This window comes from Callorhinus ursinus, unplaced genomic scaffold (assembly GCF_003265705.2).
Source record: "Callorhinus ursinus isolate GAN/ISIS: 27379988/994484 unplaced genomic scaffold, GSC_fseal_2.0 scaffold8, whole genome shotgun sequence".
NCBI lineage: Eukaryota > Metazoa > Chordata > Mammalia > Carnivora > Otariidae > Callorhinus > Callorhinus ursinus.
The window spans coordinates 9,099,799-9,112,570 of record NW_027397070.1 but is presented as its reverse complement, the minus strand read 5'-3'; the positions used below and the strand labels follow the sequence as shown (position 1 = coordinate 9,112,570).

The 12,772-nt window shown below is 36.9% G+C and overlaps 1 protein-coding gene across 10 annotated transcripts in view; it reads left to right on the top strand.

Moving 5' to 3' along the window:
- HEATR5A (HEAT repeat containing 5A) overlaps window positions 1-12,772 on the top strand; it is a 111,414-nt gene that overhangs the window by 19,408 nt on the left and 79,234 nt on the right. For 9 of the 10 annotated variants that reach the window (XR_012378954.1, XM_025870204.2, XM_025870201.2 and 6 more), the window contains 4 exons: window positions 2,958-3,107; window positions 4,151-4,325; window positions 10,344-10,504; window positions 11,675-11,930. Coding sequence is in view for 9 of the 10 variants with exons in the window: in XM_025870204.2 (XP_025725989.1) it covers window positions 2,958-3,107; window positions 4,151-4,325; window positions 10,344-10,504; window positions 11,675-11,930 (742 nt within the window). In the remaining variant the exon portion in view is untranslated. The remainder of the gene's footprint in view (window positions 1-2,957; window positions 3,108-4,150; window positions 4,326-10,343; window positions 10,505-11,674; window positions 11,931-12,772) is intronic. The other variant, XM_073895033.1, reaches the window with a different exon arrangement.

The window sequence follows — 12,772 nt, the reverse complement described above, 5'->3', positions numbered from 1 at the left end:
CACGTATCTCTTCTGTATATTAAATCTTTATTAGAAAATCAATAATGCAATTTATGATTTTGGATAAATCCGAATCAGCAGAAGCTAAGGTATTTCTCTGGCAGACCCATCCCTGCTTCTTCCTTTCACATTACCTTTTCCCCTAATACTAGTACTGCAGCAAGTGTTTGTCCACAAGGATCCAGATATGTAGTTGGTAACTACTGGATACCTGATGGATGGATTAGTATTCTACCAGCATCAGAAAGGAGTAAGGAATATAATCAGGTTGGGAAAGAGCATGAAGGATATAAGTATGACCAGGATCTGGTTAACCTTTTAGTTGCCGGGGGAATATATTCTCAGCCTTATCCTTATTGATTTGTGATCATTTACCACTGTGGAATACCCTTTGTTTTTGTAACTGTCTCTCCATTTGGCTCCCAAGTTACTGTAATTTCTTGACAACTATAGTTTCACTAATCTTTTTTTTTTAAGATTTTATTTATACATTTGAGAGAGAGAGAAAAAGAGAGAGCATAAGCAGGGGGAGGAGCAGAGGCAGAGGGAAAAGCAGACTCCCTGCTGAGCAGGGAGCCCAGCGTGGGGCTGGATCCCAGAACCCTGGGATCATGACCTGAGTTGAAGGTCATTGCTTAACCGACTGAGCCACCCAGGCGCCACTCACCATTTTTTTTTTTTTTTAAGATTTTATTTATGGGCACCTGGGTGGCTCAGTTGGTTAAGCGACTGCCTTTGGCTTAGGTTATGATCCTGGAGTCCCAGGATCGAGTCCCACATCGGGCTCCCTGCTCAGCGGGGAGTCTGCTTCTCCCTCTGACCCTCCTCCCTCTTGTGCTCTCTATCTCTCATTCTCTCTGTCTCAAATAAATAAATAAAATCTTTAAAAAAAAGATTTTATTTATTTATTTGACAGAGAGTGAGAGAGGGAACACAAGCAGGGGGAGTAGGAGAGGTAGAAGCAGGCTTCCTACTTAGCAGGAAGGCAGATGCTTAATGACTGAGCCACCCAGGTGCCCTTCACCAGTCATTTTTGAAATGAAAGCATTTGTATGTGTGTTTATCAAAAATTTTAAATCTGTGATCCCTAATATTTAAGGATAATTCAGCACCTTTAAATATAAAAACAATATACCAGTTCTTGTTCTAACTTTACCTAGAAAAGAAAAGAAGAAAAGAAGTCTAGAAAACAGCTCTGAAATAATTTTTAAAAATGCTATCTAGTTGCCCACACATTTTTTTTAAAAAAATATTTATTTATTTGAGAGAGAGGACATGTACAGTGGGGAGGGGGAGAGGGAGAGAGAAACTCCAAGCAGACTTAACACTGAGCAAAGAGCCTGACACAGAGCTCCATCTCAGGACTCTGAGATCACGACCTGAATTTGAAAGTTCACATGTAAAATATGATAAATTTCCAGATAATGTAGCTGATTTGGGGTGCATGACTGGCTCAGTCAGTAGAGCATGTGACTCTTGGTTGTGAGTTCAAGCCCTATGCTGAATGTAGAGATTATTGTAGAAAATAAAATTAAAAAAAAAAAAAAACATAGCTTATTCAAGAACTTTAAGAATTGAAGTCCATAACAAAATCTAGTGGTTGAATCTACTCAGGAGATCAGTTCTAAGCAGTGGTTTGCTAAAAGACTGAAGAAAGTGATTCAGCAGAAGAGATTGTTAACATCTGTAAACTGGGTTTTATTTAAAAGGAAATCTTGGTAAGAACTTTTATCTGCTGAGGAATGGCCACTTTAAACTTTCTTTCCACTTCATTAGTTCAGCTATAATCTTTTTAGGCCCCATAGTTAACAGGATTACTCTATAAGTCTCAGAAATTTTAAAGTTATTGATGAAGATTTTATTTCTTGCTTTTTTTATCTTTATGACTTAGTTGATCAGGTACTGCAACATGTTGGAGATATCCAAAGGGTTCCCACCTTTAATTCACACCCTTCAGTAACAGACAACATAAACTTGGGATAGAAAGAAAGTTCAGAAGTTTCACCTTGGGACCCATTTGGTTATGTCCACCTATTAATTACTCACTGTTGTGCTCCTTTGGACAAAGATAAATTGATAACATTCCTATGAAAATGGTAGTTGATGTTGATCTTTGTCTTCTCCCAACTTTAGTTATTTTTAGTGGTCTTAACTTCCTGGGATATAGAAATCATTTGGGGCATTTATTAAATTATCGGTAATATAAGCAGCTACTATTTTTTGAGTATTTACTATGTACCAGGCACTGTGGTGAATGTTTTCCCCACAAGGACTTATTTACTTCTCACACTGGCTATATGGGTTTCATCTTATTCTCATTTTATAGATGGAGAAATAAGTAAGAACAATTTAAAGTCACACAGGTGCTAAGGATCAGAGGCAAGATTCAGCCCCAGGTCTTTTTAAGTCTAAAGCCCACACTTTTGTCCTCTGAGTTCAACTACTCAGCCCAGTAAATGATGAAATATTAATGGCTATAAAACCTATTGAGCATTTACTATATGCCAGGCACCTTTCTCAGCGTTTTGCATGTAGTATCTTGTTTGATCTTCACAACAACCTGTGAGGTGGATATGTCCATTTCACAGATAAACTGTTTTGCTCAAGGTCACGTAGCTGCTAGATGGCAGTCCCTGAACTCTTACCATGTTAACCTCATTAATAGCAACCATTTATTGAATGCTTAACGATGTGCAAGCTTTGTGCTAGTATTTTTCATATAATTTCATTTAATCTTCACATCAGCCCTTTGTATTGTGTTGAAATATATACACATATCACTTTTCAAATAGTAAACACTTCATAAAATAACAGCTATTAATGCTTCTTGATGTCAGATGGGTTGGTTAGTGTTTACAGATATTGAAGTATTTCACTAGTACATGAGAGAAATTTTGATGCTTAATGCTACTTTTCAGTGAAATTTTTTTCTTATTTAAATTTTTTCTTTTTGGTAGTCTCAAGGTCGATATGAGATTATGCTGAGTTTGCAAAATATATTGAATGGACTAGGAGCTGCTGCTACACCTTGCCACAGGGATGTTTATAAAGCTGCTAAATCCTGCTTAACGGATAGATCCATGGCTGTTCGTTGTGCTGCTGCAAAGGTAAAATGGTCTAATAAGTAGAATTTCTCAAAATAAATACAAAGAAAATTAAATTAGTATCCCTGTTAACAACTACATGATCTCAGAGCTACAACCTTGGAAATCAGCCCATCTTATTTTAGCATAGGAGGAAGCTGAGGTCCAGAGAGTTATATAAATTCGCAGGGTTCTTCAGATAGTTCACAGAATATTGTTGGAGGATGGGGAATTCAGGTTACCATGACTCTTAAGTATTCCTTTCACTCTACTATGCTTCCTCTCTATAGTTTTGTAAACTAAAGTTTACATGTAAAGTTTATGCTATTTGAAAGTGATTTGTTTTTATCATGCCTTCTTTTTTTTTAAGTCTAGGATTTAGATTTTGGTATTTTAATTTCTTTTGAATATGTCACTTTTTAACTTTTTTCTTTAAATTTTTTATTGTTATGTTAATCACCATACATTACATCATTAGTTTTTGATGTGTAGTGTTTCATGATTCATTGTTTGTGCATAACACCCAGTGCTCCATGCAGAACTTTAATACCCATCACCAGGCTAACCCATCCCCCCGCCCCCCTCCCCTCTAGAACCCTCAGTTTGTTTTTCAGAGTCCATCGTCTCTGAATATGTCACTTTTTGCAAGCTAGGAAACAGAATCAAAATAAGGCAGTTTAGTCCTCTGCAGATCTAGGCCAAGTCTTGTGATCTTCAGCAGAATTATGGCTTCTTAATACAGTTGGTCAGATAGGACAGTAAAGTTGTTTATGTTGTAATTATTCTCACAATTGCTCATAGCCAACAGATTGGTTCTTAGGACGTTTTTCCTAGCCTACTGAGTTAGAATGGGTTCTCCTTCCATCCTCTGTGGACACATTGTTTTATATAGTATAATTTTTATGACTTTTAGCAAGTATTCATTTGTTGTCTCTGCAGTCATTGTTTAGATACTTTGGATTTGTATATAATTTTTTTAGATCTTGATAGTTTCTACAACTTAAATAGATCTGAACCTGACATTTGTATTTTGTTTTTCATTAACGTCTGTTTTTTCAATTAAATAGTGTCTCCTTGAACTTCAGAAAGAGGCCATCTTTATGTGGAGTACAGACCTGGATAGCGTGGCCACACTATGTTTTAAGTCCTTTGAAGGTTCCAATTATGATGTGCGGATTTCAGTTTCAAAGCTACTAGGCACAGTGTTGGCTAAAGCTATAATTTCTAAACATCCGGGAGCAGGTAAATTTATATAATTATTTTCAAAATGTCTATTGTAATTTTTTCCCAGTTGGTTTAAACAAATATAATACTACTAAACTATAATATATACTACCCATTATTAATTGTGAAAAGAGGCAGGATATTTTAAAAATCATTTTCAGTTTGTAAACATTGCTGTAGGTCCCAAAAGTTCATTTTCAAACAATTCAGTAAACATTTGAGGAAAAAAACAAACTCTTGAAGAAATGTACTTTATTCAGTCATCGTCTTTACTTTATGGCCTTTACTTTTTTTTTAAGTAAATTGTTAATTGTTATCCAATAATAGATATGATCTAAATCTTAATTCTTTTTTAAGCAACATGAATTTGATTACCTATATTCGGCTTGCCATTTTCTAGGTTGGTATAAGGGAGCAATGATGTAAATAATTCCAAACAACAGGTATTTGAAATTCACTGTACTTAGACAATTTGCTTTTTGTTACTTTTTATTTATATGCTTCTAGGCAATGAGCAGGGATGGGGTATTTTTGAAAACAAGAGAGTTTGCCTGGGTTTAATCAACAGTGTATATAAAACATTGATGAGTAACTGAAAACTTGCTTTATCATTCTGTCTCGAAAGAATAAACAATCACACAAATGCAAATGTGTTTGTTCTTTAGAAACTTACTCCTCAAACATCTGTAGATCAGGAGTACTAGCATCACCTGGGAGCTTGTAAGAAATGCAGAAACCCAAGCCAAACACAACTTACTAAATCCAAATTCTCATTTGAACAAGATCTCCAGACAATTTGTATGCACATTAAAGTTTGAGAAGCATTGCTGGAGAAACTGTTTATAGTTATATAAAGGGAAATTTTTTTTCTAAAGCCAATGTTTTTTAACCAGTGATGGGAAAGGACAGGAAGTACAGCATGTCACAGTCATCTGGGGGACATTATCAAACTTACAGTTCCCTCATTTTCCAGTTGAGATTGTAAATAAAATTCATAATAAGGAAGTTTTATTTTTATTACGGTGTTTCTAATCTTATAATTCAGTAAGGCTGTCATATTTATAGGGAGGTGAGGGAAAGGTGAATGGGAATAGGAAGAAGTCACCAAAAAACCCAAACCAAAAAAAAAGTTGTTCAGGACATTTAGGAGGTTAAATCTTAAGCCACCTAAGGAATTGAAATTGGAAGACATGTTTGTTTATTTTTTAAAGATTTTATTTATGTATTTGACAGAGAGAGTGGGAGAGAACACAAGCAGGGGTAGCAACAGAGGGTGGGGGGAAGAAGGCTGCCTACTGAGCAGGGAGCCCAATACAGGGCTCCATCCCAGGATCACGACCTGAGGCAGCCGCTTAACTGACTGAGCCACCCAGGCGGTTTCAGTAAAAACAAGCAAAGTGTAGAATTGCATAAGAATTATGAATAAATATTTTAATGTGTATGCTTCGATGGTAGCACTAAACTGATACTAGTGTTTTTGTAGTCAGACTAAGCAAAGTGAAGAATCAACTTCACCCACAATAAAAATCCTTGGCCTAATCTTTTGTTAGAAATTCTATCATCTTGCCTCTGTAAGTTTTAGCTTACAAATAACTGAGTTATTTTTGTACAACTAAAAAGTGATCTAGATACCATAATAGATTTTTTTAAGGTCAAGGACTAATAGCAACATAGTGCTTAATAATTTAGAACACAAATGCAGTGGAGGTTTGTATACTCAACTACAATATGCAAAGATTATGAAGTACAGAGCTGAAGTGATTTTCCTAGTAAAACTAACAGGTTTCAGGCAGGTGGTAGGTTATTCCAAGGCACTTAAAAAGCAGGGATTGAGGGGGCACCTGGGTGGCTCAGTCGGTTAAACGGCTGCCTTCAGCTCAGGTCATGATCCCGGGATCCTGGTCAGTGGGGAGCCTGTTTCTCCCTTCCTACTCCCCCTCCCCCTACTCGTGTGCTCTAAATAAATAAATAAATAAATAAGTAAAATTTTTTAAAAAGTAGGGATTGAGTATGACACTTTCTTATCACTGGAACAAGTTGTGGGGAATTTATATGATCTTTTAACATATATAATTTAATATATATCATTCTCTCACTTGCTCAAGGACATTGCTCTAGGAAGTCTCCCCTCTCCTATACCAGTTTTTCCCTCTCTATTGGATTATTACCTACAAAAACATGCTTTTATTTCTCCCATCTAAAAAAAAAATTCTGGGGTGCCTGGGTGGCTCAGTCATTAAGCGTCTGCCTTTGGCTTGGGTCATGATCCCAGGGTTGTGGGATCGAGCCCCGCATCAGGCTCCCTGCTCCGCGGGAAGCCTGCTTCTCCCTCTCCCACTCCCCATGCTTGTGTTCCCTCTCTCGCTGTGTCTCTCTCTGTCAAATAAATAAATAAAATCTTTAATAAATAAAGAAAAATAAAAATAAAATTCTTGTATCTTACTTCCCAGCCAGTTGGAGCGCCATTTCTCTTCCTTTTGCATCAAAGTTCCTCAGGAGAGTTCTTGATAGTGTCTTTAGTTTCCCTCCTGCCATATCTTTGAAACCCACTTCAGTTAGGATTTCCCCCCATTCATTCCACCAAAACTGTTTTGGTTAAGATCATCAAAGACCTCCATGTTCATTCATTCATTCATTCAATAAATACTTGTTTATACTTGGCTGGGATCTTTTGTGAGCACATGGGATATGTCATTGAACAAAAGAAAAACCACGCCCTTTTTGAGCTGATGTTTATACTCAGCCATGCTAAAGCCAGTGGGCAGTTCTCAGTTGTCTCACTTGACCTTTCAGCAACATTTAACTCAGCTGATCCTCTTCCTTGTTTTTTTCCACTGGGCTTTATAGGACTTCATTCTCTCATTGTTTTCCTTCTTCCTCACTAGAAATTCCTGTTTCGTCTTCTCTGTTGATTCCTTATCTTTTTATAGAAGAGGCCCCTTGCCTAGTACTTGCTCGTTTGCAGTATGTGTATGCTCATCCTCTTGGTCATCTTACCTAGTCTCATGGCTTAAATGCCATCTACATGTCAGGGATTATTGGATCTCTATTTTTAGCCTGGACACCAGGCTCAGATCTAGCTTCCCATTTGACATCTCTTTCGATGTTTATTTGATGTTTCAAATGAACTTCTAAAGTGAATACCTGATCTCTCCTCCTCTAGAACATTCACACACCTGTTCTACTTGCAGGCTTGCTAATCTCGGTTGATGCCAACTGTGTCCTTCCAAGTGTTCAAATCAAAATTTGTAAAGTCACCCATGATTCTTAGCTCTCACACTCAATAGCTTCTCTACTGGGCAATCTTAAAACATACCCAGAATGAGGACCCCTTGGGGAATTGGCTAATTTGGGGGTTGGTGAAGGAAATGTCTGAAGATGACCTTGGAACATATTGTTGTGTCAAAAAAAGTTAAGTCCTCCCACTGGCCAGCTCTTTGAAGATAATTCCACTGGTCAAATCCAGGACAATATTGGAAGCAAAATTAATAATGACAAATGGATTATAACCTATTAAATAAAGAAATCTATGCGTGCATACTGAAAATAAGTAAAGGAGACGGGAAAGCTCTCTTTTACAGTAGAATGCCAGCTAATAAATACAGAAGGAATGATTGTTAGATAATCACCTTTTTGCAGTCATAGTAATAAATATTGCAGGTAGGAATGCTCAGTGCATTGTTGGATGAAAGTTTGATAGGTTACAGCATATTTATATTGTCACCATACAGGTTGCATAGTAATTACAAAAGGAAAGTTGATATTTTACAGTGAACAAACCTGGCAGACAAACCTTATTCAAGTGTTCAAGGATCATAACACTAATGTAGGGACAGACTGACCCCAAACCTGATAGTGCATACTGATGTTACGCATTGAGAAGGCTTACAGCATTACTTACATAGTTCTCCTGCCAAAAATTCTGAGGAAATACTAAACAAACTCAAATTGAGTACTGTTGTATAAAACAACTAGCCATAAACAAACTCTTCAAAAATGAAAAAGTGATAAAGAGAATATGGTGAGTCTAGGTGAAGGGTACATGGGAGTTTATTTTACTATTCTTGCAGCTCTTTTTGTAATTAATTTTGAAAATTTTTCAAATAAAAACTTAAAAATACATGTTTATCCAGACTCCACTCTTCTGCAACCACCTTCATCTAAGCCACCATCATCTCTTGCTTCAATTACTAAATTGCTTCTAGTTGGTTTCCCTACTTCTCCCTTTGCCCCCTTCTACAGTCTTCTCTCTGCACAGAAGCAGTGACAGATTATATCACTCCTCTGCTCAGTGTCCTTCATTGGCACCTCATTTCAGTTACATCCTTACTATAATGATCTACAAAGACCAGTGCCTTCTCTTCCCCCATCTTTACACTCTGGCCTGTCCCCTACTAAAGTCCTCCATTGCTCTGTTCACATAACTCTAAACCCAGTAGGCATCATATTCTTCCTCAAGGCCTTTTTGCCTTAGATATTTCCTTTGCCTAGAACACTTTTTCTCCAGATATCTGCATGCCTGATTCCCTCACTGTCCTCAAACTATGTTCAGGTGTCACCTTTCCAATGAATCTTACTTTGACTACCCTATTTAAAATCACAAACACTTCCCCCGTATTCCTGAACCTGAGCTGCTCTATTTTTTGCATGGCTTTAATCATTGTCTAGCATACTCTATACTTAGTCATTTATTATGTTTATTATTCTTTCCTTTCTAGAATTTATGATTCATGAAGGCATGGGTTTTATATTGTTCACTAATGTTTTTCTCCCAAACACCAACATAGATTTTCATTTGTTTCAGATGGTTATTTCCTCTTTATGCTGAGGAGTAGATTTTTTGTTCATAATTTTGATTAATGGAAGTTTATTTCTCTACTGTGTATGACTTGAGCCAATAATAAGGGTCAGAGCTCTTGACCATCATTATTCAGAAGAATGAAAGGGAGAAAGGTGTGTGTGTGTGTGTGTGTGTGTGTGTGTGTGTGTGTGTGTGTGTGTGTGTTTTAAGAGATCTTGTTCCCTAGATAGTCACAGGGAGAAACTCAACTGTGTCATACTGCAAACAGACATGAAGACACATTCTGCCCTAACTAATCTCTTGATTATTGTAGCCTAAGGGCCAACTGATCAGTTTAGTAATATTTTGCTTTGATTTCTTCAGAGACTGAGGATATAACAAAAGTTGTACCTGCAGTTGAGAATTTTAAAAAATAGGATATGGTGGTTACTTTATATAAGTTTCATTAAAAGTTGTAGAGCACTTGGAAATGTAAAATTATGATTTTTGGCATTTTTAGTATTTGAAAAGAATTTTTAAAGCATTTTAAACTTTTAAAGCTATAAGCATTTTCATTTGTGGAGAGCAAGGGCAGTTAAATGTTTTTTGTTTTAGAAGACAGCCTACGGTGCCTGGGTGGCTCATTTGGCTAAGCGTCTGCCTTGGCTCAGGTCCTGATCTCAGGGTCCTGGGAAGTCTGCTTCTCCCTCTCCCTCTGCCCCGCCCCCCCACTCATGCTCTCTCAAATAAATAAAAAAATTAAAAAAAAAAAAAGGTTAGCCTTCTACTGTGGGGGCAGTAGAAGAGGGCAATAGGGGCACCCTGTCCGGTTCAGGTCATAATCCCAGGGTGCTGGGATCAAGCCCTGCATTGGGCTCCCTGCTCAGCAAGGAGCCTGCTTCTTCCTCTCCCTCTGCCTGCCACTCCTCCTGCTTGTACTCTCTCTCTCTGTCAAATAAATAATAAAATCTATTTTAAAAAAAGGGCAATAAGGCGTAATCCTGAAGTAGCTTAATCTTAAAATGTCATTGACATGATATTTCAGGGTCTGTTAGGATTTGACCTCTGAACCCTTGCATAATTTTTTGTTTGTTAATGTGTGTAATGTCCTGTCAATTTTGCATTTTGTTTGGATTTTTAGTTTATTTTTGTTTCTATTAACGTGCTTACCAAGATCATGCAAATCAAGGTCATGCATTAAAATTTTGGTCTCTGTAAAGTACGAATCACATGTTTTGTTTTGTTCTTTGTTATAGCAGTCTCACGTCAAAGCATTCGCAGAGTATCTCTGGAGGAAGTTCTGGAATTACTAGGAACAGGGTTTCTACGTGGGAGTTCAGGATTTCTTCGAGCCAGTGGAGATATGCTGAAAGGAACCAGTTCAGTCAGTAGGGATGTTCGAGTTGGAGTTACTCAGGTTAGAGTCACAAATGAGTATCTACGTGTAATACTCACTGGCCTGTAATGAGAATTTTAGTATCTGAATACTCTGGGCATAAGTGATACTGTGCAGGGTCATTACTTCTGCTCTCATATTTATAAAACAGATGGTAAGGCCACTCTTTGCAAGTTAGGTTACACGTAAGAGAACCTTAGTTACCTAAAAGCCAATGAAATAGGCTATTACTCACAATGTGTTTTAAGTTGCTAATGGAAATTTTTGTTTATTTCCTTTGAAATACAAACATTTGTTTCTAGGCCTTGTGCTTTCATGTGTCTTACAGTTTAACATGTTTTCCATTGTGCTTTTGTGTGCTTGTACAGTTCAGATTTAAGGTACATATCATTCAGTATGGGAAATACTGTATTTCCATTTAATATGGTTTCAACTCCTAAGTGAAGATTATAGCATATAATCTAAGCTAAACCTAGGAAAAGTATCTTAGAATAAAACAACACAGAGGTCTCTATTGTTTTCTAAATGTCATTGTGGTTCAAAGCAAATGTGTATTTTTTTAAATTCACGTATGTCCTCAAGATGTTTTATACAATATACAGATAATAGATTTCTTCAAAATGTAAGATGTGCCAGTGTAATTGTAAACTGTATTTCTAAAAGAACAGATTACATAAGGAAACTACTGTCTTTGTATCTCTGGAGTGAGACCAACCATTAACATTCATGAAAAGAAAAAGCAATGATTCATCACTGTAAAGTTTCCTTTCACATTTCTAGAACTGAATTTCCTTAGAGTTACGGTGTTGGAACATACTTAATTCTTACAGTGTGTTCATGTTCATTTTGGGTTTTCTTGTTCAGAATATTAAAGAGCGTGAGTCCTTTGTTTGGAGGAGCCATAGACACAGTCTCCATATTAGCTGGCTATGCTGGTTATCCTGAAACTTGGTATAGTCTGACCAAAATAAAAATGCAGCACAAATGAAATCCCAATTGAAAGACTGTGTACTTCAGTTTGGGCTTAATACAGACAGAAGAATACTATTACATTTATATAGCTGAAGCAGCAATAAATGAGGAAAGAATAAAAAGAAACAAATTTTGTATATTTTGTGGAAGAGAAAATATTAATTCATTTCATTCAATGAAATTATTTCATTTTGAAGATAAAACTCTTTTCTTTTTTAGGCTTATGTGGTATTTGTTTCAACATTAGGAGGAACATGGCTGGAGAAAAATTTTGCTGCCTTTCTTTCTCATATCCTAAGCCTTGTGTCACAGTCACACCCTAAAGCCACCCAAACTCAGACTGATGCTGTCTGCGGTCGCCGTTGTGTTTCATTTATCCTTCGAGCTACTATAGGAGGTCTTCTTGGAGAAAAGGCTCAAATTGCTGCTGCCAAGGATATTTGCCAGGCTATCTGGAAGTTGAAGAAAGTTGTGGGTATGGATCTACTAAGACAGTCTGTTTTAATAATGCTGAGGGAATTGTCCTTTTGGAAAAGCTAGACTGGTATATATTACTATATTAATACAAAAAAACGCTTTTGTAATAGATGTCAGTTGTTTTAGGGTAAAGTTGTCAATACATAGATGAGACATAAACTATCTAACATGTAACTATCGTGTATATATATACAAGTCTTAAAGGCTGGTGATAATAATTCCTCAGAATTCATAATTTTCCTCTAGAGGTTGATACAATGTTTTCAGAACAATCAGTTAATCTCAGGGGCACCTGGGTGGCACAGCCAGTTAAGCATCCGACTCTTGATTTTGGCGAAGGTCGTGATCTCAGGGTTGTGAGATCAAGCGCGGCATCAGGCTCCTCACTGGGTTGGGTGTGGTGCCTGCTTAAGATTCTCTCTCCCTTTCGCTCTGCCCCTCCCCCCCAAGAAAAAACCAATCAGTTCATCCCAGTTCCTGTACTATTTTAAGTGCACTTTGTTTATCTTATATACCAATGAAATTGGAATATTTTTTAGTTTTCTATGCATTCTTCCTTTCAGTGCCACTTGTAATTGTAATTAAGGGATTGATGGTCAGGTTACTTGAACTAAATTGGTTGTATTAGTTCAATTCTTTCTCAACTGATGCAAGTCCCCATTGTAGTATTTTCGTTAACTGCCTTAAGGGTTTCATGTATAGAGAGAGGAGGTATTAATTTTTGCCTTTATATTTTATGCTTTTTTTTTTTAAGATTTTATTTATTTACTTGACAGAGAGAGAGCACAAGTAGGCAGAGTGGCAAGCAGAGGGAGAGGGAGAAGTAGGCTCTCCACTGAG